At 55.6% G+C, this 25,194-nt stretch overlaps 4 protein-coding genes across 4 annotated transcripts; 1 reads left to right on the top strand and 3 right to left on the bottom strand.

Moving 5' to 3' along the window:
- Positions 1-1,069: 1,069 nt before the first annotated feature.
- On the bottom strand, positions 1,070-3,278 carry MFIFM68171_01648 (uncharacterized protein; the record flags this gene model as incomplete). The annotated part of the gene is made up of 4 exons (XM_071057070.1): positions 1,070-1,683; positions 1,754-2,046; positions 2,114-2,775; positions 2,919-3,278. The coding sequence occupies 4 exons, from the start codon at positions 3,276-3,278 to the stop codon at positions 1,070-1,072; spliced, it is 1,929 nt and encodes a 642-aa protein (XP_070913171.1).
- A 6,438-nt stretch (positions 3,279-9,716) lies between these two features.
- MFIFM68171_01647 (uncharacterized protein) lies at positions 9,717-12,324 on the top strand (the record flags this gene model as incomplete). The annotated part of the gene is made up of 8 exons (XM_071057069.1): positions 9,717-9,824; positions 9,886-9,998; positions 10,058-10,909; positions 10,971-11,001; positions 11,058-11,113; positions 11,163-11,237; positions 11,293-11,489; positions 11,549-12,324. The coding sequence occupies 8 exons, from the start codon at positions 9,717-9,719 to the stop codon at positions 12,322-12,324; spliced, it is 2,208 nt and encodes a 735-aa protein (XP_070913170.1).
- Positions 12,325-12,684: 360 nt separating this feature from the next.
- On the bottom strand, positions 12,685-14,787 carry MFIFM68171_01646 (uncharacterized protein; the record flags this gene model as incomplete). Its single annotated transcript, XM_071057068.1, has 2 exons — positions 12,685-14,048; positions 14,121-14,787. The coding sequence occupies 2 exons, from the start codon at positions 14,785-14,787 to the stop codon at positions 12,685-12,687; spliced, it is 2,031 nt and encodes a 676-aa protein (XP_070913169.1).
- Positions 14,788-17,260: 2,473 nt separating this feature from the next.
- RIM15 (rim15, signal transduction response regulator) lies at positions 17,261-23,182 on the bottom strand (the record flags this gene model as incomplete). The annotated part of the gene is made up of 3 exons (XM_071057067.1): positions 17,261-17,309; positions 17,377-22,637; positions 22,700-23,182. The coding sequence occupies 3 exons, from the start codon at positions 23,180-23,182 to the stop codon at positions 17,261-17,263; spliced, it is 5,793 nt and encodes a 1,930-aa protein (XP_070913168.1).
- Positions 23,183-25,194: the final 2,012 nt, after the last annotated feature.

The following is a 25,194-nucleotide window of genomic DNA, read 5'->3' as shown; positions in this document are numbered from 1 at the left end:
TTTGTTTTGCAGAATACTTGAGCCGCGGGGGGGGGGGGGGGGGGTGCGAGGACTACGAAGATATTGATACGGTACATCGGTAGGTATTTATGAAGCCGCTCTTCTCCAAGGAACGACCCGAGCCGCTGCAAAGGTACACCCGGTTGCTCGCAGCGCTGCGATTTGTGGAGCAGCGGCTTTTGATGGCACGTGTGCTTTGGGACTTTCCAGATCAGCGCGGTTGCCGACTTATTTTACCATCAGGCAGGGACGACTGTCACGAGGCCTTCAGCTGCCTCCATGTAATTATTAACCTGGGCTTATCTGCCGAGACGGATTGACAGCTCGCGGACCGGACTTGGTCGAGTCGTTGGGCGTTGGCTGCCCAACGCCGACATCAATAATTCGATTATCTTCCTTTCTGGACTGGCTTTTAGCATGTTCCCCCGCAAATCATGTTTGCGCCGAGTTACCGTGAGGCGGCGACGGTGGCTTGATTTGAAAATCGTCCCGTCGGCACGAGGTAGTGCAGTACATCGTCATCATTGCGCCCTCATGCCCGCTCGCCTACCGTCACTCGCTCAATGATTTGCTCATGCACTCCCGTCTGTCATTGGCCCATCACGTCTTCAAGTGAAACATCTCCGCACAGTCGCACCACCGTATTGGGGTCGGTCACTGAGCTCACCCCCGCCAAGCGCCAACACACCGAGCCGGGCTCAGTTCTTACCGTGACAAGGGTTTCCGGGTGCAACGGACCTCTCATTACACTCCTGGCCACGCCTTGCTCCCGAAGGGCTAGGCTAATTGAGCCAACCAGCAACCTAATTCCCATATAAGCCCGAGACCATAATCAGGCGAGTGAGCAAAAACCGAAGTAATAATTTTAATTATAATTTCTTATGTCTTAGCTAGACCATTTTGCAGTTCTTCCTGCGGGCATGGATGCATACGGACGTAGTATTGACTTTGTCTTTGAAGCGATTGAGAATATGTGACCAGGGGCCAAGGGATGGCGGGATAATGAGTAGTGCCGTCGCTCCCTCCCCAGTTGGTATGGTTCAGTGACGCGTCAAATAGTATCCCCTTCCTAATTCCTCACGTCTTCCTCGCGGTCCCCCGTGATGATCGGTTCCCAAGACATAAACATATCCGACATCCAGCCAAGGTTGTTTAGAAAGCCCGGGCTCCAACTAGGATCCATCATGCTTGCGTCAATGTTCTCGGTCGTAGGTGCTGCGGTACCGGCCCGTTCCGGCGCAATCTTCGGCTCCCATGCCGCCCGGATGGAACGGATGGAGATAGCGGCATTGCGCATGATATCCGTACCGTCGAGAAGGTCGTTGATTAAGCCCGCCTCGGCAGGGACGCGGTTAAAGCGTGATGCAATCTCGTCTATGAGTTGGGCCAAGTCGATTGCTTCCCGGACTACGGCCCTATCCCAACCTGGCTCCTCGAGCACGGTCAGACGATAAAGACAGGTCAGCACATGGGAGAGCTGGGACCAGATGAAGAAGCTAAAAAACACGTAGTGCGCCGGCTCTATACGCAAGAAGATGTCGACCCAGGATCGAGCGGTTCCCAAGCAACCGCTCAACATGGCTAACCTCCACCCGTCGGAACCAAGCGACTCAGATGGCGCTTGAGACAGACCGATGCTGTAGATTCCGAGTTCCGTGTCGAGTAGGTTCAGCTGAACGAGGTCTGATAGCGAAAAAGGGGACGGTCAGCGGGTGCCACTTCTCGCAATTCTAGCGTAACGAGGGCCACGAACCGTTGTTTTGTATACTAGCCGGCAGGAGCCGCTTGAGCTCTTCGGTTTGCGACTGAAGGGCCTTGACCTGGAATGTTTGTAGCACCCTGAGCTGTTCTGATGGCTGTAGATGAGGGTATTGCTGCATGCGCGCTTCATTGGCAATCAGCTTCAATCTGGCCATGGCGATAAGTATGTCGTCGAGGGGAGCCTCCTGGGCTGCTTCCAGAACCTTCACGTCTTCGTCCATCTGGGGGGTCCAGCTTAGCGCGTCGACCATCCGGCCAAAGCAGCAGGCCCGAAACGTGGATACCCTGGCAGAATGTGAGAAAACCCCTAATTCCCTCAGCATAGCTGCATAGACATGGGGATTCAACTCACTCCGAAGTGATCAGATATGCTGCAAGGACAGCGCGCCGCATCTCCATTGTACGGGCGACGTTCGTTGGGAATCTCAGCATATACCCTTGTCCCCTAAGACAGGACAATGGATGATACTCGTCCGGCCTTCGAGGGGCTCTGTCCAGGCCCAAGTCCTGCACAACGCCGCTGATGAGGTGGCTAAATATGGTTAAGAACAAATTATGCGGACCGAGATGGCAGTTCGCCCAGCCCATGTAGGCAAGGAGGCCAAGGAGAACATCAAGACTCCTCTCATGCTGGACGATTAACTTTTCGGCGAAAACGCTTCGGATTTTTGCCCCGAGTGCCTTTTGCCGTGATGCCGATTTGGTTGCCATGCCCAGGATGCATAGCCATAGGACCGGGCGATCTTGCCGCATCCGAGCCGCTGTCATCGATGCCGGGATGTACACGAACGGAAAGTGATTCAGCGAGGCTCGGAAAATCCGCAGACACTCTTCGGCCTCTGGTTCCGACATGTCTTCCGGGTTGTCCGATGGTGCCATGGACGCGGGAAAGCAATGGCTCGCATGCTGGTGCGCTGATGCCGCTGGTGCCGCTGGTGCTGCTGGTGCCGCTGTCGTGGGGAGACATGCATGTGTACCTGCAGTCAAGGAGGTATTCGACGCAACAGACTGGCTCTTTTTGCGACAGTCAGTAACCCCCCGGCTTTCTCGTTACACGCCCAGAATGCATGTCATATAGATTACGTGGTAGTGCTTGCGCTGTGAGACACCACTCGAATCCCGGCTTATACGCGAGCTACAAGAGGAATCGATCATACCGAATTCAGGGTCTTATCGCTAGCGGCATCTTGCGGCCTGCCGGTTGCTGACGACTCGGCGTTGCTAGCCGACGAGGTGTTTGATGAGATTGTGGTCGGTAGCGTCGACGATTGGAGCAAAGAGACAAGACTGTCTAGTTTGGCCTCGAGCTCCCTGGTTCGGGAATGGGCCTTCTTGCCGGCTTGTTTGAGCCGGCTACCGGCCGGCGACTTGCAGTCTCGGCCGCGACGGACGCACCTCTCACAAGCGCCGCCGGAGGGCCGACGCATGCATTTGCATTTTGCTCGCGAGCAGTTAGTGCAAGCCTGTCCGTAGGGCGCAGGATTGGTAAACTCCGACTCGCTCCCTAGCGCTTGCATTGCAGAATTGGAGGTGGAGGGTACGCCTACAGGAGTTGGCACGGATTCAAGGAAAACGACGGAAGTCCGAAAGTTTGAGGCGGCGTCCAGTTCTGCTGCGCCTCAAGGAGCATGGCGGAATTCACGGGATTGCGGAATTCCTGGTTGCGGGATTCGCCAATTTCCGGGGCAGGGAACGCTGTGGGCGTGTCTGCCTGGACATCCAGGCTGTGCCGCTCTGCTGGAGGATCGTTGTCTGGGCACTTGGATGGGCGAGCCCGAAGGCGGCTTTACGTCGATCTTGACTTTTAAGATGCAGAATCCCGAAACCCGATAATTGATAGCAAGGAGGAGAAGGGGCCTGAATCCTCAGACGACCCTCCCATTTTGAAATAAGTATGTATAGATAGGACCTTAAGGCATTTAATGCGGCGTTCCATTCTCAAATCTCAATCAACCAAGCTTTGATTTTGTGTGCCCGGGTGTTGCGATTTGATTTCCATCTCGTTTTGTTCGTTTCTAGTTGCGCTCCTTTGTTATCGTTCACCTTCAAAATGAGCGAAAATAGGAACGAAATGCCGTCAGACAAGTGCGAAGCCTCTGGCAGCGACCTGGAAGCGGAGGCGCCTTCTGCCACAATTACTGTAAACGCCCCCGAAGAGCCGGTTAAGGCATCGCCCTCTGGATCACCGCCAGGAGAGTGGTCAGTTCAGCACAAATACATCAGCGGATTGAGACTATGGCTCGTCCTTCTTTCTGTCACTCTGGTCGCGTTTCTCATGTTCCTGGACATGTCGATTATCTCCACTGTAGGAAACGCCACATCTCTCCTCCACGTCACCACGCGGGCTACTGTATGCAATTAGCGCTAAACAGCACTTCACAGGCCATCCCGCAAATTACCACCGAATTCCGTTCTCTCGACGATGTTGGCTGGTACGGAGCGGCCTACAATCTTTGCAGGTGAGTCTTTCCAGCCTCTACACATGGCCCTAATGAAGGAAGCCCCAACTCATGGCCGAGAAACGAACCAGCGCAGCTCTGCAACCTCTCGCAGGAAAGATATATACTTACTTCAAGGCAAAGGTATGTCCACGATTCCGACGTTGTGTGCCGTCCTGCCTCCCGAGCTGACAGAAAATATAGTGGGCGTTCATCTTTTTCCTGTTCCTGTTTGCCCTCGGATCTCTCATCTGTGGAGTAGCAAACTCGTCGAACATGCTTATCGTCGGGCGTGCCGTTGCAGGCATGGGAACTTCGGGCCTCCAAAATGGCGCCTTCACTATAATCGCGAACTCAGTCCCCTTGCAGAAACGCCCTCGTGAGCAATCCACTGCATTATCCGTGACGTCTATGGCCTGTAACAAGAGCTGATACTTTGGTTTTAAAGCGTTGCTCGGCATCTTGGTTGGAGTCAGCCAGCTGGGACTTGTGGCCGGTCCTCTCATGGGTGGTGCAGTCACTGAATACTCGACATGGAGGTGGTGTGAGTGCAGGCTGCATGACAGAGAAGCTGATGGGCGAGATTGCTGAATCAATTCCCGTTCGTGCAGGTTTCTACATCAACCTCCCAGCAGCGGGTCTGGTGACTGTTCTTCTCGTTGCGATTCATATCCCTGAGAATCCCACACGGGTTGAACATGGCCTCATAAAAACCGTACTGTCTAAGCTCGACCTTTCCGGCTTCGTTCTCTTCGCCCCATCAGCTATTATGTTTTTGATCGGCCTCGAATTCGGCGGGAGAGAGCACCCTTGGAACTCGACAACCGTTATCGGCCTTCTCGTTGGTGGGGTTGCCCTATTCATCGTCTTTCTTTTCTGGGAGCGCCGCCAGGGAGCGGAAGCCATGTTCCCATTGGACCTGGTCAGAATAAGGGAGGTTTGGACAAGTATGCTGGCAGGCATGTTTGTGGTTGGCGGCATCGTCATGGTATTCGCATTCTACCTCCCGATATACTTCCAGGCGGTCAAGGGAGCGTCACCCTTGCAGAGTGGTTTGTACATTCTGCCCAACATTTTATCTTCTACCCTAATGGCTATTGCTGGTGGTGTTTTGGGTATGTTGATCCCTGCTTCTCTCCTTGACTGTACTCTGCCTTCTGGCAACCAGCCTCGACAATCCATCTTGGTCTAACTACGAACAATGAGTTCAGTTTCAAAACTTGGCTACTACCTGCCATTGGTTGTGGGAAGCGCGGCACTCTGTGCCGTCGCCAGCGGCCTCCTGTCCACGTTGGGCCCGTCCACCCCAGTCGCCAAATGGATTGGGTATCAAATTCTTCTCGGTTCTAGAGGCTTAGCATTCCAGATGGTAGGCTCTCTCATGCTTAACATCCACTGCTTCCATCCGTACTGACACTAGAGCAGCCATTGATTGCCGTACAATGCGTCCTACCCCAGGAGAGAAACTCGGTAGCGATGGCACTCCTTGCCTTTAGCCAGACCTTTGGCGGCGCCCTCTTCTTGACCGTGACCCAGACGGTTTTTGCCAACAGCCTAAGTTCGCAGCTCTCGAAGGACTTTTCAGGACCTAGAACCAGCGAGATTATAGCAGCAGGTGCTAACGGAATTCGGAATGTGGCCTTTGGTGATGACCTTGGCATCGTGTTGGAGGCATACTCCGATTCCATCAACAAGGTTTTTTATGTAGGCCTTGCGGTAAGCCTTGGTCTTTTTGTGACGGGATGGGGAATGGGTTGGCACAATGTGAGAACGAAGAAACCAGAGGCGGTGCAGAAAATATCTGCCGTTGCCGATATTGAGGCGGCCCCGGCAAAAAAGGAATGAATCTCCGAGACGTTATACACAACCACACCTAAACGCAGGGTAATCATTACGTTGGAAAGAGTTTGTTTTCAGTCAGTTTACTACACACACACATACACAGCCACGCCAGCCATCCAAATTCCACCTTTGAACCTTGATGTTCTGTTTCAATTTAACCGCTATAACGGACTTCGTTCTTGTGAGCCATCCAGTAACTGGTGCTCCTTTAGCCGGATCCATGTAGAGCATACGGGTCGGTCAGCCCGCCTACGACGTGTCGTAGAGCGAGACGCTGCGAGGTTTGTTTTGTAGGGGGGAACAGAATCAGGAGAAGTTTCAGGTTCTTTCGAATGGCGGGGTGGTGGTGGTCTGGGATCCGAGCGCGTTATTCGTTGGGTTGGTCCAAGGGCCATGAGCGGAGGAAGGAGGTGTACGAATATCTTGATGTGCTAGTCGTCCAGCATTCGGAGTATATGGGTTAGGAAGTCCCGGCGAATGTCCTGCCTTGAGAGGAACGTGATGTTGCAGTTGGCGTATCAGAGGATGACAGTGGAGGATATGGAAAAATAAGTGATTGGGCTGAGGGGTTATCCGCTAGAGGTGGGCATTGCTCGAACCTGTCGATGAGATTGTGAAGGCTGTGGGCAAGATTACAATGCGGATTGAATTAGTGCAGGGATTGTGGGGTACAGCACCCGGAAATGTCAATTATCAAAGTGTCGTCACATCGATTTTACATGGGGGCCGTTTATGGAGCGAAACCGGAGCATCCAAGCCGCATGTCGATTTAATTATTTGGGAACGAAGCCACGTCAAAAAATTGAATGATGTCAAGCCTTTTTCTTCTTTTTTAAAGAAGCAGAAAACGTATCTGCGCGTGATCGCCGGTCATGGCAAATAAGGTAAGCTTCTTCAGAGTCGACCTTAAAACACATCTGCCGCCGCCCGAGTTGCTTGAAGGGACGTATCTTACGTCTCATCAATTACTCTATTTTTTTCCTTACAATAAATCTATTCGTGTTCTAATTAAGATCTCAAGGTCCGCTAGTTCAGGTAGAAACACGAAACATCAGGTACCTGAAACTATGTGGTGTGGCGATTTCAGCTCTCTAGTTTAAAACGAGTTCAACAAACCGTGATGCAGTAGTTTATTCATATGATCGTACAGGTCGGGGACCGTGTGGTCAGGAATGAGGACCTAAGAAGTAAGGCAGTATATGTGGATTATGCCTGGGTGGCAATGAAGCCGTAATTATCATGAATACCTAAGGTAAATAACTAACCTGGGAGAGTATAGCTGTAAATTGCACGCTTCTTATTGTGGTAAACTTTAATTCACCGGAATGTACCAGCTACTTGTTAGCCTATTTAATATTGGGCAGAGCTCAATCATCCTAACTCGTCGTCTTCTCGCCTTTCCCGCCAACCTGCAACAACTAAGATACTTTTAGCAACAAGCTCACTTCGCAGCACAAATCTTTCTTCAACAAGTTCGACCCTGATCTTGTCCATTGCAGTATCCTCGGTTCAGAAGCAAGAACGAGTTAACATGGCTCAAAGAAGTATTTCTTCTGATCCGTCCAGGGGCCCGAATGGCAGCAAGGAGATCATCGCATCGACGTCGGCCAACACAACCCTTGACGGCGTCACGGACAAAGTCGTGATGGCTGATACGGTGCCGGATGGGGCCGCGGTCTCCCGGCCTCTTTCCGGGCCCAACAAGCGACAAACAAAAATACCGCGACAAAAAAAGAGGCAGTCGCGTTGACCGCTTCGCCCGACACGGTCAAGAACGGCAAGGCAAGCGTGCCGGCCATATCAAGGGCAAAGTAACCGTAATCAACGAGATACCTCAAGGGAGCAAAGGCCTGGGGGCATCTCGCTGGACACGTCGCTAAATCCGAGAGTTAAGAGTGCGCAAAGTAAGTAAGATACATTCACTTTCATTTATTTACCCTTTTGCTCCTAGAAACTACATGGACCCTACGGTTGGTGTACTGCTTTGTGATTCATTGCAACGATTGGAAGACTAACGGATTGATAGACTGCCCGATATAACACATCAACCACTGATCAACCACTCGTACCCGACGGCTCTGAACCTGGAGAGGTATGCGAGGCATGTGTAATCAGGTCGTTGCGGTTGTGGAATGTGGAGAGGGGGCTAGACTTAGACAAGGCGGGGAAAGGGATCGCCGTCGATCAACGTTTATGGGCGGGCTGTCAGTGCCAAGCGGGTCAGAGCTATAAATAGGATCATGGTTAAATCTCGCCTTTGTTGGCTTAGGTCTCCGGGTCATTGAGTCAATCTGCGGGTGGTAACCGTGACGGCTTCGGTTCTTAGGTCTTACGGCATCGTCATCGAGGTAGTTGACCAAGGTCCTTGCGTGATACGATCTGGTAAAATATCACCATTCCATAATTTATCATGTGTCCTCACAAGACCAACCACCGTCCGTCCCCGTTCTACATGAGACTGGCGTGGTGTCGGTCATCAAGACTGACGTTTCTGACCGATCAGATTGATTAGATAAATCGAGACGGTCCGTGCACAGTGGACTCTCTCTACGGCGACGGATCTTTCCGTCTTCCTGAGCACTTCCTGGCTCGACGCGGTCCCCTCCCAGCTTGCTGCTGGCTGCTGACAATGTCGGGATCTTAGACCGGGAAAATGCCGATTCTGCGAACCAGCAACGGAAGAATGCAACGATGTTCAGGAACAGTCAGTGAGGTCGGTTTTGGCTGGTCGCCTTGTTTGCCTCTTCGGGCAATGATCGCCGCTGCTCTCTTGCGTTGTGAGGGTCGGGGAGTCGCGGTCCGGCGAGGTATCAATCCGCCAACGGCTGTGATGCTATTCTTTCATCCGACCGTGGCGCCGGAAGCTGGAATACCATGACTTCGAGTCGGGAACTATTTCCTCGCCTTGCGTTTTCAGAACCTTTCGCTCTCGCGCTCTTGCGCTCTCGCTTTCTCTCTCTCTTTCTCTCTCCCTCGCTCGCAATGACGAGAATTTCAGACGGGAAAGGTGCCTCCACTTTTGACTGGGCCGTCGACGGACAGCTTGGCATCTCGGCCGCCACGCTCGATGACGTAGCTCCTGGCAGTTTCCAAGGCCCAAGACAACGCGCCTGAGTAGGGCCTCTGGGGGTGTGGCCTCGCAGGTCGTCGCTCCCAGGCCAGCAGGCCAGGCCACTTATCGTGACCCAATCGAGCCAATGCTGTTGAATTCTTCTGCCCGGGGCCCGCTGCTCTTTTTCCTCTCGGCTTGCTGCCCTGCTCCTCTGCCGCCCGCCGACGGCCATTAATCGCCCCGGCATTCGCAACGTCCCGTCCATCTGCAGTGCACTGGGTTGCAAGTTGGCTGCCCTTGCGCTCCTTGGACAGCTTCCCACTCGTGGAACGCGCCCCGGCGTCCCGGCACCCCCTTCCGCGCATCGGCGCTTCCTAGCCGACGGCGGGAAATAGGGAATTTTGTTGATACGCATCCTGTCATGTCTTGGCCGGCTAGGGGAGTCGCTCTGCCTGGACAGTCTTCTCGACGCATGTCCCCCTCCCCTGCCCGCACCCGCACGTGTCGATGTGGCAGAAAGCGGGAACAAAGGCATTTCACTTGACGCATCTGCGGGCCTCGAGAGCCGGCTGACAAGAGCCCCAGGAGCCGTTCAGACGGCTGTGAGGCCGCCTCCGAAGAAGATGAGCGACCTTCCCTCCACGCCCCTCACCCAAAACTCGAATGCCAGCCCCTCAGTGCTCCCCTCGGGCTCGAGTCTTAGAAAGGAGAGGGGTGCAATCGCCGCGCAGGTGCGTCCCCTCCAATCCCTCCACACGATCCTCGTCATTGTCGGGCTGACTCGCCCAAAAGGCGTGCGATACCTGCCGGAGTCGTAAGCAGAGGTGCGACGAGCAGCGCCCCAAGTGCGGCACATGCCAGAAATTCAGGCTCGAGTGCAACTACCGAGAGCCGCAACCGACCAAGTACTTTCTTGTCCCATGCCCGGCATCAGTCGAGGCTGGCAGAACTGACCGCATCGCAGGAAAGACAAGACACTGGTCGAGATACTGGATCGGATAAAGAGTCTTGAGGGCAAGATCGACAACTTGGGCCACCGCGGGCTTTTGTCACTGGCGGTACCGGCATGTGCTCCGCTCCAGACAAACCCCCTGCCGCCCGCTACCCCCCTTGGGCCAACCCGGGGAATCTTGGGGTCATCTCTTCCTGTGTCGTCGTTCCACTTCCCCGCCGCCTCCAGTACGGCATCTGTGGGAGAGGACCACTATCAGTATGTCTCCTCCGTACACCAAATGCTAAAATGGCCGGCGATACAACAGCTCTTGGTCTCGATACAGCCAAAGTTGCACAGCCTTGACCTGTCAACGCTCGAAAGAGAGGGGCCAGCCATCACATTCACCCTCAGCGGTCCCTCTGGCCAGGCCTTGCCAACCGACACTTCACTGCCCCTCGCGCAAAGCGGCGGCATCGGCATCGGTAACCCTGCCGCAGGCCAGGTTCCGCTACCCACTCGAGATCTGAGCTGGGACGCCATGCAGAGATTGAGCAAGGCTTACTTTGACACCATCAATCTCTTCTTTCCCATCGTCAACCGCCAATCCTTCATGTCCGAAACATTGCCTGCTGTGTTCAACCGGGGGTTCAGCGATAACATGTCATCGACCATCGCACTCCTCGTATTTGCCTTGGGCGAGGTGGCGCTCGCAGGATCCGAGGGTCATCCGACTCACGTCTATAACGGACGGACGAGCGGCGTAAAGGGCGGGACGAAGGACCGGCCGCCCGGCTTGGACCTGTTCAATGAGGCCAGACGACGAATGGGCTTCAACCTGACCGAATGCAGCCTCGAAAATGTCCAAATATTTGCTCTTGCAAGGTAGGAACACACTCTTTCGAAAAGCCTGTTACTCTCCGTCTGTGTCTAACTCGGACTCTAGTGCTTATTATGGAGCTTCCTTCCACCCCATGGTGCGTTCATGCCCGTCACGGCATCCCAGCTTGGCCGTCTCGTTGATAGATAATAGGACTTTTGGAGGATGTCGACTTCTGCATCCCTGGCATGCCAAGCGCTTGTCACCAGGTACTCCCTCAGGTTCTAGCGGTGCCGTCTCCGAGCTAACAGCCTACAGCAACCCGAGCAGCCTATCCTCCTCACAGGCTGATTTAATTCGGCGGGTCTTTTGGCATTGCTCAATCATGGAGACGTACGGACCCTATCCTTAGGTCGACCGTATCACCGTCTGACACCCAATCGTCTAGTGCCCTGAACCTCGAACTCGGGTTTCCGTTGACGGGCCTGGAGAGGATGGAATCTGTCGTTGGGCTTCCAGACTTCAGTGGTCCGTTCTCCGAGGAAGACTATATTAGTAACCAAGAGTCGCATTTTCAAGAGCATTTTGCCTCTCAAATTGTCCTGAGACGTCTCTTGGTCGACTTCCATGGCGCATTGAGTCACAGTACGTTTGTGTCTGACCTCATCAAGTGCGATGCTCGCTTCTAACTCGCTACTCTTGAGGTACGACGGCTTCCTCAACATTGGGGCCTGCGTCGACGCCGTTTAGCCCAACCACCGGCCCGGGAATCAACCAGATCACGATACAGCAGCTCGCATTGCAGCTAGAACAGTGGCGCGGTATGCTCCCCCCTCACCTCCGGTGGCACGAAGATACGCCCGGTGCTTTCCCCAGCTCCAGTACCGACTTGTACAATGCCTCTCTCTATACCCCGGCTACCACGCCCATATCGCCCGCCATTCCGACGACGACGACGTCGTCACGATCCGCCGCCTCGACCGTGGCACCACCATTCATGTTCACGACGGATCTGGACGCTATCCCAGCGAGGTACTCGTACGCGCTAGACATCCAGGTCGCCCTCTTGCGCTCACGCTATTACTACACCAAGTACCTGATCCACCGGCCATTTATTTACAAGGCGCTGCATCACCCGGATGCCATGGGACACGACGACGCGGTCGGGGCGGCCGAGTGCCTCAAGGCGATGCTCAAGTGGCCCGTTGCCATGTCCCCCACGTGCCGGAGCAAGCGTCTCGTGCCGTGCTCCTTCTTCTTTACGCAGTGCTTCTTTGGGATCCTGGTGCTGCTGCACTTGACCACGACGGTGCCGATCCTGAGGCGGATCCGCAGCACGCTGTGCGGCGAGCGCTTTGAACTGGACGCGGGCGAGACGGTGGGGCTCTACTTGGACTGGTTGAGGGACTTGAAGGCGGTTGATCCTGGGACTGAATGGCACTGGGAGGTTGTGAGGGCCATCTACGGGTTGGAGGAGTGACGTGAAGCACATGCGTACGCACCTCTGGCGATTGCTATCCTTTGTACGGGCGTATGGGGCGTGGGGAGCAAGCGAGCGAGGCGGTCAAGGTCGGGTTCGGATTCGCAATTCTGCTTGGATCCCGGAGAGTAGGTTGTTGGCTTCGAGTTTAGTTGCATAGCGAATGTCCTCCAGTGTATGGCCATCGTTTTGCGAGAGCACCTAGATAGTGGTCACCATCACATTGGCCGGTGTAGTCGGCCCGGTTGGGGGTGGCTTTATATATCATCGATCTACTCCAGTTCTCTATTCTATCTCATCGGCGTCGTCATCGTCATCATCATCATCAAACATGGGACAACATCACACACACAATGATCGTCAACTTGACGCCCCATCCGACTCAGCCTTCTTCTCACTTAAGCCCGGGGTAGGCGTGGGCGTCGCCAGCAAACCCGCTTCCGTCGTCCTCCTGAAATAGTTGTTTACCTCGTCCGTCCACTCGCCCTCGTCGTCATCGTCCAATTCGGCACCGCCCGTGGGCTCCCCGCCCGTCTCCTTCTCCCGGCGCAGCCTCTCCTTGCCGGCCCACTCCTCGCGCATATCCTCAATCTTCTGCCTGAGATCCAAGGCCGGGTTGTAGTTCTTGCCGACGCCCGTGAGGCGCTCCCACAGTGAGAGATGCTTGGGGTGGATGGCGATGCCGTGGTAATCGGCGTCGCGCCCGGCGCGAATGTAGGCCCAGCGGCGCTCCTGCTCCTTGAGGTCCAGCCCGGTCGTGTCCGGGAGGAAGAGCCAGGTGAGGAGCATGCCGGCGAGGCCGAACCATGGCACAACGTAGAACTTGGTCTGCGTGTCGATGTAGTTGTACAGGACCGAGGCGAGGAGCGCGCCGGCCTTGCCAATGCAGGCGCTGAAGCCGTGCGCTGAGGCGCGGATGGGTGTGGGGAACACTTCGCCGGCCACCAGGAAAGTGACGCTGTTGGGGCCGAACTGGTTGAAGAAGCTGGAGAGGAAGTACATGGCTTGGAAGGCCGTGATGCCCCGGGGCGACGTGTAGTACTCGTAGTTGAAGGCCGGCACGACGAACATGATGAAGCACATCAGAAAGCCGACCTGTTGCATCATCTTGCGGCCGTAAAACTTGTTGTCGATGAGGATCGAGGCGAGATAGTAACCGGCGAGGGACACGATGACGTTGTACAGGTTCCAGATCCAGCCCGTCATGACGGAGCTCGGATTATTGCTGATGACAGCGATGAACTGCGCCTGGAAGAGCTTGTTGCCGTAGAAGAACACGTCGTTGCAAAACCACGTGCCAGCCGTAGCAAGCAGGCGCCCTCCGAAGAATGTGCACGTCAGGCGGAGTGAGTCCACGTCGTAGCCCGTGACATTGCTCTTCTTCTTAGCCGCCGCGAGTTGGCGCCCCGCGTGCGGCATCTTGTACGCGCGGTAGTACACCAGCCACAGGGTGCCGACGGCAGGGATGGCGAAGGACAGGCGCCAGATCCACTGCACAGTCGTGACGCCATACGGGGGGTTTCCGTCGCCGTGGTGTAAGATCAGAAGGAGGAGAATCAGAAAGGCCTGATTGATGAGCTGGCCCCAGCCCTGCATGAGGAAAGCCATCGTGACCTTGCGGCCGCGGTGCAAGCGGTCATCACGCGTCGACAGCTTCCCGGCCGAGACGGCGTTCTCCATGGAGGACGTGGCGGTAATGGGATATTCCCCGCCAACGCCAAAACCTAAGTTGGATCAGTCAGAACAGCGCGACGCCTAAGCATCCCCCCCCCTCTCCCCCCGGGGACCGAACTTACCATAGAAGAACAGGGACCAAGCATAACAGATCACCCAACCGTTCAAGTCTAGGCCCCAGCTCGCCGTGATCATGAGCAGGCCAATAAACATGATGGCGGCGTCCTGAATCAAGCCCCAGCGGCGGCCGATCCAGTCTCCGATGACGCCCACGGCCATCTGGCCGACCATGATGCCGATGACCTCGAGATACGTCACCGAGGCAACCCAATTTGCGCTGCAATCGGTGGGATTCTTGCCCCAACACGTGGGCCAGGCGGCGCGGAACAGCGGCTCGAGGTTTCCAATGCTGAACAGCACATAGCCCTCGAGCCCCAGGCCGGCGCCGGGCAGCACGGCGTTGCGGAAGTACCACGACAGAGGACTGAGGGGGTCCGCCTTCATCATGCGGCCGACCTCGCGCAGCTCCTTCTTTGCCTCGTCATTCTGGACCTTGTTGACAAAGGCGATGCGCTTGCGCAAGGGGAGGTCGGCCCAATAGACGCCGTCGGGGGTGTAGCAGTCATCCGGGTGCGTCAAGTACGAAAAGATGGCGTGCTGTTGGTCCGCCGTGTTGGCTTTGTGGGCGGGGTAGTGTTCGTGCTCGTCGCCCGTGGCTGGGCCGTGGGGGACGGGAATCTCGCCTACGCTGGGGTCGTGATGCCGGTGGTGCCGGATAAGGTCTGCCATTGGCGGTGCTGCGGGAAGGGTGCCTGATATCTGGCACCAGATATCAAGAGAAGGGGTGAGAGCTCGTTGTTTCTTCTCAGTAGAGTTCCAACACAAGGCGAAAGAAAGAATTTAAGGGACGGAAGCGAGGAGATGGGGCGGCGGGGATGGCGCCAACTTGCGGGGTCGGCCAGAGAAAACAGCAAGAAGACCCGATACTCGGACGAATTATAGAAGGAAAGGGCAGGGCAAGGGCAAGGGGAGAGGGAAAGGGGAGGCAATAGCGCCATCACGACGAGCGGGTTTAGAGTCGCCTCCACTAGCCCAAACCGCCGCAGGTACCTCGACAAGATCCTAGCGTCATGTCTCGTGTCTTGCCAGGAACCAATCTAAGTGGCCAAACACGATAAAAAGAGGGGTCCAGCGTCTTCTCCAGTCTGTGCATCAGTTTTCCCGAGACGACGGGACCCTCGGCCAGTGCCGCCACTCTCTTGTTTTGGCAGGAGGTCGCGTGTCACTGGCCCCAGGTCCTTTCTCGTCACATTCCCTCCTGAAGCGGAGCGTCGCAGTTGTTCAAGCGCTTGCCGCAACGACCTTCGACCCGTCGATCCCGACCTGTTCGCGTTCCCTTGCCGTGACAGCCGACATTGTCGCCAAACTCGGGGCCCTAGCGGGGTAATGGTAAAAGTACAGGAACCTTTCCCTCGGCATCTTCACATCTGGAGGAAACAACCCCCTGGCCACCAGCCCGTTCAAGACAAGTGGTGTGTAAGGGAAAAAAAAAAAAAAAAAAAAAAGAAAAAAAAAAAAACCCAACCCCCACTCCAGCCCGTCATCCTTGTCGTTTTCGCTCACCCCACCTCGCCTGATGTTAATTATCAGAGTCCGGTCTTTGTGAGGAAGGGATAAAAAAAAAAAAAGAAGAAAAAGGCTCTCTACTCCCATGCCAAGTCGACAGCCCTATCGCGAGACAAGGAGACAAGCAATAAAACAAGCATTGGCCCTCCCGCCGAACCTCAACCTTGGCTATGAAGTAATCGACGGCCAAGGGAGCTTGGCCCTCTTGGCCCTATTGACATGTACCAGTGTACTACAGTCGCAAGGAAGAATGGTGGGGCTCGAGATCTGGCACTTGCGCACCTTCCCGCGATCCCCAACTCGTTTGGCCAACCAGAGCCGTTCCTGAACACACGTGGTGGAGCGATAGGCTCAGAACTTCCCCATGTTCTTTTTCGCTTTGGTGAGGAGTGGGCGAGATCGGAATTCCGTTCTGTCACGTTATTGGACCGCTGAACCGCAGAGGGAGAAGTTCACAACGTCCTGATTCCAACAAGCCTCGTGCTTTGTTTCCTTGTTGAGAAGCCCCAGAACACGGCCATTGCTCAGTCCCGCTCTCTGGCCCCATGATTTAGCAATTAAGCAAATGCCGAGGACAGATGCCCGTCTAAACTACACCAGACCCGCAAGAACTAACCACGGCTTCGGTATGAACATTCGAGATACGGGGTTCAAGCAATCGTTTTCCACTCGGCTTTTGTCATCATCTCACAAGACGAGCAGCATTAGAAAGAGTGCAGTCTGATATATATATTCAGTCGCTTCCTTAACCAGTTGATATCCCGTCTGGCTTCCGCGCTCAACAATTGTCACTGACTGGTTACCATCTCTTGAGCCTTGTTCTCCCCGATTCAAACCATCCACATCCACCTCCACCATCACCTTCCATTTCCGTTTCTCGTTCTCGAACTAAACTTGATCAAGATATACAGCGGGGATTGACAATACCGACGAGGACGATGACGGCGGCCACATATGACAGCCTGATCGCTGAGAACTCCGTTCTTTCCCCCAGCCAACCTAAGTATAAACCAGGAACGACATCGCCCTAGTCTATCGCGTGCTGTGCTGTGCTGTGCTGTGCTGTGCTGTGCTGTGTTGTAAACAAAAGGTTCGAAATAAAAGAGAGAAACGACAGTTAATAGAAAGCAGAGCAGCAGAGTAGAGTGGCGGCTTGGGGAACCAGATGCCGATGCGCCTATCCCCTTTCCCCTGTCCCAGAACCCCTTTGCACCATCGCCGTCCAACTCAATTGATTCCGGCCGTAGCAAAATTGAATACAACACCAAGCAAAAGGAAAGGCAAAGCAAGCACGTGACGACGACTCATCTTTCTACCCATGTTTCTCCGCGCCATAGTCACCAGTATATCCTCGATTGCCTCTTCACGCCCCTCCCGCCTTTGCGCCACCCTCACCCCGCGCCGGCAGATGGTTCCTTGATAAATTGATGATCAACTCGACAAAGGAAAAAGAAAAAAAAGAATTTGAAGATTCGGGCCATGATTCAGTCTCGGAACGTTTAGTCCGCCCCTTGAACGCCGCGCTGATTGGAAATAAGAAACAGGGAAAGGGGGAAAAAAGGAACAAAAAAGGGAACTGAAATTAAAAAAGAACAGTGGTCTCGTTTGAGCGGTAATATGTTTTGCGTGCGAGGATTCAGATTTGACCAGGGAACGGCGACATGGTATCGTCTCTATCGGCCGTTCTAAACGGGCGGACGCCTCGGAGTTGGATCTTCGTCCTCCACGATAACCGTTGCCCCTTCCCGTGACGAGGTCGGGCGTGGCGTCTCCTCAACGTCCCCCACGTTGGTCATGTCACGATCTCCCGTCTCTAACCCAGGAGGGGTGCTGATAGTTCCAGCAGCTACTGCTTCTCCTTGTCTTTCCACGGCGACATTCAATGATGGCGTTGTCGGATCGGCCGGTGCTTCGTAAATGGGGAATTCGAATCCCAGCTCCTGGTTTGGTGTCACCACTTGCGTCGTTGGTTCCACTGTGCTGGTGCTTTCCGAGCCGCAGATTACGCTATCGTGGCTATTGGCACGCATCATCTCGATTCCGAGCTTTGACGATGGCAGGACCGGCTTGCTGCGGTACTGCTGGTTGGACGGAGACGAGGGGTTGCTGCTGCCGCTGCTACCAGATTGGCTCGGCGTCGCACCTAGGCCCAGCTCGTCATCTTCGTCGTCGGCCGAGTCAACGCTGCCTTCGTATCGGCGCTTCTCAATCGATTCGCGCTTCGCTTTCAGTTTCTCAAACGAACGTTGCGGAACCGGGACTTTGGTTCGGGGCGGAGTATGCTCCATCTGTGCCGGCGCCGATTGCTGCGTGACAAGGTGTGGGGCGGTCGGTAACGCATTGCCCGAACTGATGACCATCTCTTCGGGGCCTGAGATGCCCAGCCCAGCTTCGTCCCATTCGCCCGTAGGTTTCCTACTGATGAGAACTGGAATATCATCAGTTGCAACAGACTCGGTATCTCCAAAGAGACTAGAGGTTATCGAGTCTTCGCGGAAGCTGCCACTAGATCGGATCGCGTATCCGGACGAGGCCGAAGTCGGGCTGTCCTCAAGACGCAGGCTCTCCTGTCGAAGACCGGACGGAATAGGGTGGGGCAATGACAGAGACAGCGAACTGGTCTGGCCTGGTGCCGGAGCCTTCCACTGGCAGAGCGTGCTCAGCACATCTGTCAACTTCGATGAGCTGATAGGCTTTTCAATGAGCGAATCAAAGTATTGAGGCGCAGGCAGCTCTTTCAGGTACGACGTGATGGCGACGATCGGGGTGTTAGTGTTTGAGTGCTTGGTGTCTCGGATCATGCGAGCGACATCGGATCCGGAGAGCTGAGGGAGCCGGAACTCGAGGAATATTATGTCAAATTTGATCTCGCTCATCGCATACCGAATAGCTTCACTGCCTGTTGCCGCCGAGATCGTACGACACCGCAGTTTCTCGAGGAGCTTCTCCATCACCATGCGAGAGACAGGGTGGTCATCGCAAATGAGGACGTCCAGGGGCCGGAAAACGGGATCACCCCCAGCGATATACGACATGCGCCTCGAACTCTGACGGCGTCGTTGAACCCTCAGTAGCGCGTTCGCCTTGTCGGCTTCATTGTCCGAAGACGACGGTGACATGTCGAAAACCTGGCTACGGCGGTTTTTGTGATGAGCCGCCAGAATATCCGACGCCACGGGGCTTCCATCTTGAGAGCCGACGGTTAGCGAACGAGAGCGGCCAGCGGACGAGCCACTGCTGTGTCGCGGAGTAGACATCATGTGAGTTGGTACGCCCTTCTGGGGCGACAGCGGCAGTGGAGCAGGGCCGCCCTTGCCTTTGATGGGTGACGATGTGGCGATCGTGGTGGCTGCCTTCTGGAAACTAGGCGGAACGCGGGAGCCTTCTAGGAATGTCCCTGGTTGCAACGAGTTCCCTGATGGTTGGGACAGGCTCGACGAATTGCTGGATGCCTTGCGTCTCTCGGCCCCCGGACCAGCGACGAACGAGACCAACAAAGGGGATGACGGCTGCGAGACACGGTTTGGAGACGAGTTGGAGTGGCTGAGGCCAGATGGCGATTGTGGCCGTTGGGATGCCTTGGCATTCGAAAGCGTTCTCTGAACCGGATTCGAGAGGACCGGGCTACCTTCAAGGGCTGGCCCTGCAGACGAGACACCCCCTAACGCACCGGGGCTGAGCGGTTTGCACTGCGCCGCTAGGGCTTCAGCTCGGAGCTTTTGTATCACGTCCTTGTTCGCCTTCTCGAGTACGGGCAGGTTCTTGAACGAAAAATTGCCAAAATCATCAGCCGCAACGGGCTCGCTCAACCGCCTGCTCTTCAAATCCCGAACATGCGGGGGAATGTGTAACGGCATCAGGCCACGCTTCATCGAGTTGACCTGAGCCCTGACCCGCGAAAGCGCATCGTGCGGACGGTCAGGATAATCAGCTGCAGGTGCGGTGGCAGGCGGTGAGTGCTGGTCCTCGATCTCCTCGGCGAAGGACTGCAGTGTGGCGCCCCGGGCGTCAAAGTACTCGGTGTCTTCGGGATTCTCGGGTTGCGGAACAAATTGAGGTTCATCTTGCAACAGTGTGTCCCAGTTCACGTCTCTGAACCACGGGTGGTTGCGGATCTCCTCACCCCCGGACTGGAACTTTTCTTCACGGTTCGCTCCGAGTCGTTGCTGGGGGTCTGAGCAGAGCAGCTTGTTGATAAGGTCTTTCGCTTCCGGCGATACCTCGTCCTCGCTAGGATCGGGCCAATGGATTCTGCGAGCAAGAATGTTTTCGAATATTTTGTCTGCCTCGCTAGCATGGAACGGTGGGATCCCGTAGAGAAACTCGTACATGATGCACCCAACGGACCACCAATCGCTTGTTTCGTCTTGGGGTTCTCCCTTGATAGTCTCGGGGGCAAGATAGTCAGGCGTGCCGACAAATCGACGATTCTTATCCTCGGGGTCGAAGAGCGCCCAGTTTGGAGGGGGCATAGTCGGCTGTGGAGGTGTTCCCCTGTTAGAATCCATGCTGTTTTGCGTGGGCGCGTGGGAAAGGGAGGTCAAGTCTGGAGAGCCCTCGGCCTCGCTGCCCTCCCCAGGCGAGAGGATAACCTGCGAATTTATCGCCTGAGGATCGTTCAGGGATAAACCTCCGAGCATCTGCGTCAATGCCTCGCTGCCGCCACTATCGCTGCGATGGTTAGAGACGCGACGCGGCTCTTGGGACAACGAGCCTAGGTTGAAGTATGACGGTTGTCCCATGCCTGCACTGTGGTCGCTGGGCGTCATTTGAGGGGTAGAGCCTGGAGAGTGGCCGCGGCCGTGAAGGTCTAACGATGTGGATCGGGACGATGCCATTGAGGCGGACCGGGCAAACGGGCCCTGCTTGAGGAGATCGGGGGCAGCATCAGCGCCATTATTGAGAGCCCGCTTCTGACGCCCGATCAATCCCATTCGCGAGAGACCAAAATCTGTCAGTTTCAGATGCCCTTTCTGATCGATCAGCAGATTATCCGGCTTCAGGTCTCGGTGGACGATGCCGCGACTGTGCAGGTGTTCAACTCCTAGGATGACCTCTCCCAAGTATTTCTTAACCCAATTCTCGGGAAGCCCTCCGAGTACCTTGATCAGAGCGGCGCAGTCGCCTCCGTTAAGGTACTCCATGACAAGGTACAGATAGTCTTTGCTCGAGAACGTCCAGTACAGTTTCGCAACGAAATCGCTCTCGCCCTGCCACATCATGATGGCCCGCTCCGCCTTGACGTTGGTGACTTGGTTTTTGGCAACCATGTCCGCTTTCTTCAGCACCTTGATGGCAAAGTACTCGCCGGTAGATTTCTTCTTTGACAGATAGACACTGCCAAATGCACCTTTGCTGATAGGTTTGATGATCTCAAAGTCTTTGATCGACGGGGCAACAGCTTTGGCTTGAGGGCCGCCAACAACCGCGCTCAGACGGGGTGACGGCGGAGGCTTCACTCCCAACTCCGCAGGGGTCGCGGAAACTGCGGCGGAGGACTGCCTCCTGTGATGACGGTACGGTTGTATGCTAGGGGACGTGAATTCACCGTTTGGCAGCATCGGCGACGCTTCGGGTGATACCAGGCTATCGGCAGGGAAGGGCAGGTTGCGGGGCTTGTGAATACGGAGAGGCGATGACGGCGGCCCTGCTCTGGAAGGCGACTCTTGTCTCCGCGGCGACACAGCACCCGGTAGTATTAAGCTTCTGCGTTTGTGCTGTCTCGAGCTCGCCTGCCTACGGAGATCGCCAAACTCCGAGATTGGAGAGTCTATCCGTTGTGGCGGTCTAGAAGCTACCGAGGACGACCTTAAGCTCCCATCGCTATCCCCAGCGTCACTCTCGAAAATCATGGACTCCCGTCTAGATTGGCTAGCGCCTGTCAAAACGCCAAGAGCACCACGATTCGACCGCGGAGTCGGACATTCTTTCGGGCTGCTAGACCTCGGAGACGGCAAAGCCATTGACAATCGCCGCTTGTCGGGGTCTTCATTGATATCAGCATTCTCCAACGCCAGCGCCAAAGTGGAAGGAGCATCGAAGGAGCCGGAAAAGATCCCTTCTTCGGCCGGAGGCGGACTCTCTGCTTCCTCCTCATCCTCGGTGGAGTCACTGAGACGGCCAGCAGCGATCTTGGCGGCCTTGCGCAAAGCAGCGTCTATGCAATCCTGGACCATGTAGGCAAATTCGACCCGGATCCGCTCCGCATACTCAAGAATCCTGCGGTGGCGGAAAACGGCTTCAACCTTCTCTTTAGCAGCCTTCTCGGTGTCAGCGCATAGCAAGGCAAGGCCCTGCTCCTGCTCCAGAGTATTCGTGCCCGGCGTTTCCCACTGCATCACCTGTGTGATCCTGCCCTCGGACTGCGGCGACTGCGTGCGGAACTCACCGGGTGCCTGGGACGACTCTTTGATGGCAGGCGTACTGATTTCAATGGCCGTGTCACAAAGATCGAGTAGCAACTCGACTATCCTTGCCTGGGGTCGGCGAACGGCAAAGGATCGGGCTCTCGCATGTCCAAAGCCGGATGATCGTTCTCTCGAACGGCCCGGGGTGGACCCAGGTATGGGGGATGAATTCCCGGGGGACGAAGTCGATGACGTGGGGGGACCGATAGGGAGACCCTTGTACTCGGCCACGGGCAGGATTGCCTGGTCTCCTGCGAGCGAGCGACTGCTTCGTGCCTCGAGGGCATCAAGGACTTTGACAATTGCATGACGGTGCTCGGTCAAGCCTTCCTGGGCCATCTGGACATCCATTTCGGCGCGATGCTCTTGTAGGCACAAGTCGGTGTGCTTTTCAAACCACCATGGCGAGATTTGACGCTCGCATATCCGGCAAAGTACAGGTAAGGGTGGCGGGTGCTGTGCTGGGTCATCCAAGCCCGATTCGGCAAGCTGGGTGAGATAACTCGCGAGCACCTCTGCGCCAGATCCCAATGAGTCAACGATAACTGAGGGCAGGTCAATTTTGATTTCGCGAGGTGCGACCCAAGGACGTATCATCCACATGGTCTAGAACCACAATGTGTCAGCGAACAGCGTAACGGCGAAAAGGATGTGGAAGGAGAACGTACATGGCTTTCACCACCAGAGGCACCGGTGTAGACCATGATTCCTTGAGCCTCAAGGTCGATAACAACAGGCTTGGGAGGCTCGCCAGTTTCGTTGAGCATGTCGAGGGGCAGAAGCTTGGACAGAGGCCCCAGCTTGACGGCAAAGCGGATGAATTGGCTCCGCCTGTCATCCTCCTTCATGCTCTCGGCGACTTCTGAGAAGACGTTCGTATTCTCGCTGACAATGAGGTCGGCGATGGCGGTTCCCACAACCGAGTCCGGCTGTGTCCCGATAACGTCGACCCAGGAGGGGCTGACCCATCGGATTGTCCCGTCGATGTTGAGATCCACGATAACGTTCAAGGTCTGCTCAGCGGCCTCGCGGAGCTCCTCCCTCTCCTCCCGAATATCCTCGCTTAGTGAGCGCTCCATAACGCCAGCCCTGAGCGAGGCCACGGCCGGCGGAGCGAGCATGTTTGGCGCAGTGGTAGGCTCTTCCTCCATTGTAGCGTAATGGCTGTCAAGATGGTCGATTCATCCGACACCATTTGAGACGGCGCGGTAGCGGCAGGTCTCTTATCACACGGCTCTTTGTGTGGCCGAGGTTATTGGCACCGGCGATCAGACCAGTTGTAAAAATAAGCGGGCCGTCAGTCGTCGGCGAGAATCGAAGGCTACGGGTAGAGGCACGCACTCGGGCGCCGCCCTACGGGGCCGGAAGTCGTCGATTCGCGGACTCGGAGGTGAGATGGACGGTGGTCTGGAGGTCCGAGTGGAGCCAGCCAGAAGGCGGTTCTGGCCGAGATGCCAGCAGCTAGAGTGCAGCACGAGTCTGAGACATAATGCAGTTGGCGTGCTGTTTCGCCGTTGGGTATACGACGCGAATTTCTGGCTTGTGCGAACAGGCGGATATCGCCGGTTGCTACACACGCATCGACAACAACAAAGCGCCTCGTTCGCCCGCGGTGGGCCGGGCTCGCTCCCAAGACGGCTGCGAGGTGACCGCAGAGACGCGGCGAGACTTTGTTATCGATAGCAGTCGGCCGTGGAGCAGAGTGGGTGTGCGTCGCTAGCACGGGTGGCCAACCTTAGCCAAGGCTGGCTGCAAGGCTGCGATTCGCCTGGACGTGACAATTCCGAGATAAGGTGAGCAGAAGTGCCACAGGAAAACGTCGCCGGCGCCAGGGCAAGGATGTGCCTGATGGTCGTCGTGTTGTCTGCGGTTGACTTGGCCCGGTAGGTTTTGTTGTTCGAGAAGCCAAAGTTTAAGTGGGGACCGCTTTGTCCGGCTCCGTTCGCTCGCCTGTACGCTGGCGGCCCAAGCAGTAACAGGCGGCAGCGCCAGTGGCTCAAAAGCAACTCGTTCGAAGCTCGGAGGCCTGTCTCGCCCAACTTTGTGTAAATCGTCGGTTGTGGCCCGTTGTTGCTGCCTGGGGATTCGAGACGGGGCAACCGGTCACGCTTCCCGTGCGAGCAATATGAAGAGGAAGAAAAAAAAAAAAAATTTAAACTAAAATAAACGAGCCGGGACCGAGGAAGCACAGTGAATTGCGCGCCCAGCAGAAGCACCCCATCAGCTTGTCAACAGACAACTTCGCAGAAGCGAACCAAGCCGTGGCCCGCTCGTTCTCTCTTGTGAATTGTTCTCGCGTCGTGGGGTGCCGTCGAGAGCGGGGGAAAGGCGCGGGCTGTCCAATCAGCAGTGCGTGACCCACAGATTCTAGGATGTTCCTGGTCTTAGTGCCCAGAATGTGCTAGCGGGTGTTCCGGAACCAAGGGAGCGCTTCTTGTCTGTGTGGCTCGCTGTCACGTCCACGTTCTTTACTTTTTTTAAAAAAAAAAAAATTCTTTTTTCCGCAAGGCTCGCGCGGCTCATTTGGACAAGGTCAACAAAGCGGGAAGGATGCCCAAGGATATCGTATCGTCACCCGGGAGTTTCGGGCCTGAAATGGCAATAAGGGGACGGACGGACAGGAAAACGAAACCCAAACGGCAACGTCCAAGCTGGCAACTGACAACAGTGACAAGCGAGTGCCGGCTCGTTCCGCATTTTAGTCTTGGGACCGTTTTGGTTTCTCCCAAGTGACATCAACTGCCACCCGCAAGACCTGGAACTAATACGCAGTCGGGCTGAAGGATAAAGGCTTCCTGCGGCTCCCCGCCGCCGTTTCTGCGACAACTTTCTGGCATTGGCTGGCTGATTTGCAGGACCTGGGGTGACTGACTGATCACTGATCGTCAACTCAACGTGACCTCGCCCAAATTTCAACGGCTGCGTCGTGAGAAAATCCGACCCAGCTTGCCATGCCGTTCGCATCGAGCCATTCGTTGGCTGATTTCTCCCCTCCTGCATGACTCTCGGGCGCACGAGATGCCCTATGACACAGGGAAGCACAAGACTCGGCAGCGCGCCACGGTCTAGGCCGCCTCCAGCCAATTGGCTTGGCCCGGCATCGTTTCGTTTCTCCCATTTCTTTTGCTAACTGCGTCGTAGAGCAGCAGTGGCAGTGTACTGT

The sequence above is a fragment of the Madurella fahalii genome (genome assembly GCF_045866475.1).
Source record: "Madurella fahalii IFM 68171 DNA, scaffold_1, whole genome shotgun sequence".
NCBI classification, from domain to species: domain Eukaryota; kingdom Fungi; phylum Ascomycota; class Sordariomycetes; order Sordariales; genus Madurella; species Madurella fahalii.
Note: the sequence above shows the minus strand (reverse complement) of the source record. Positions and strands in the feature narration are given on the sequence as shown.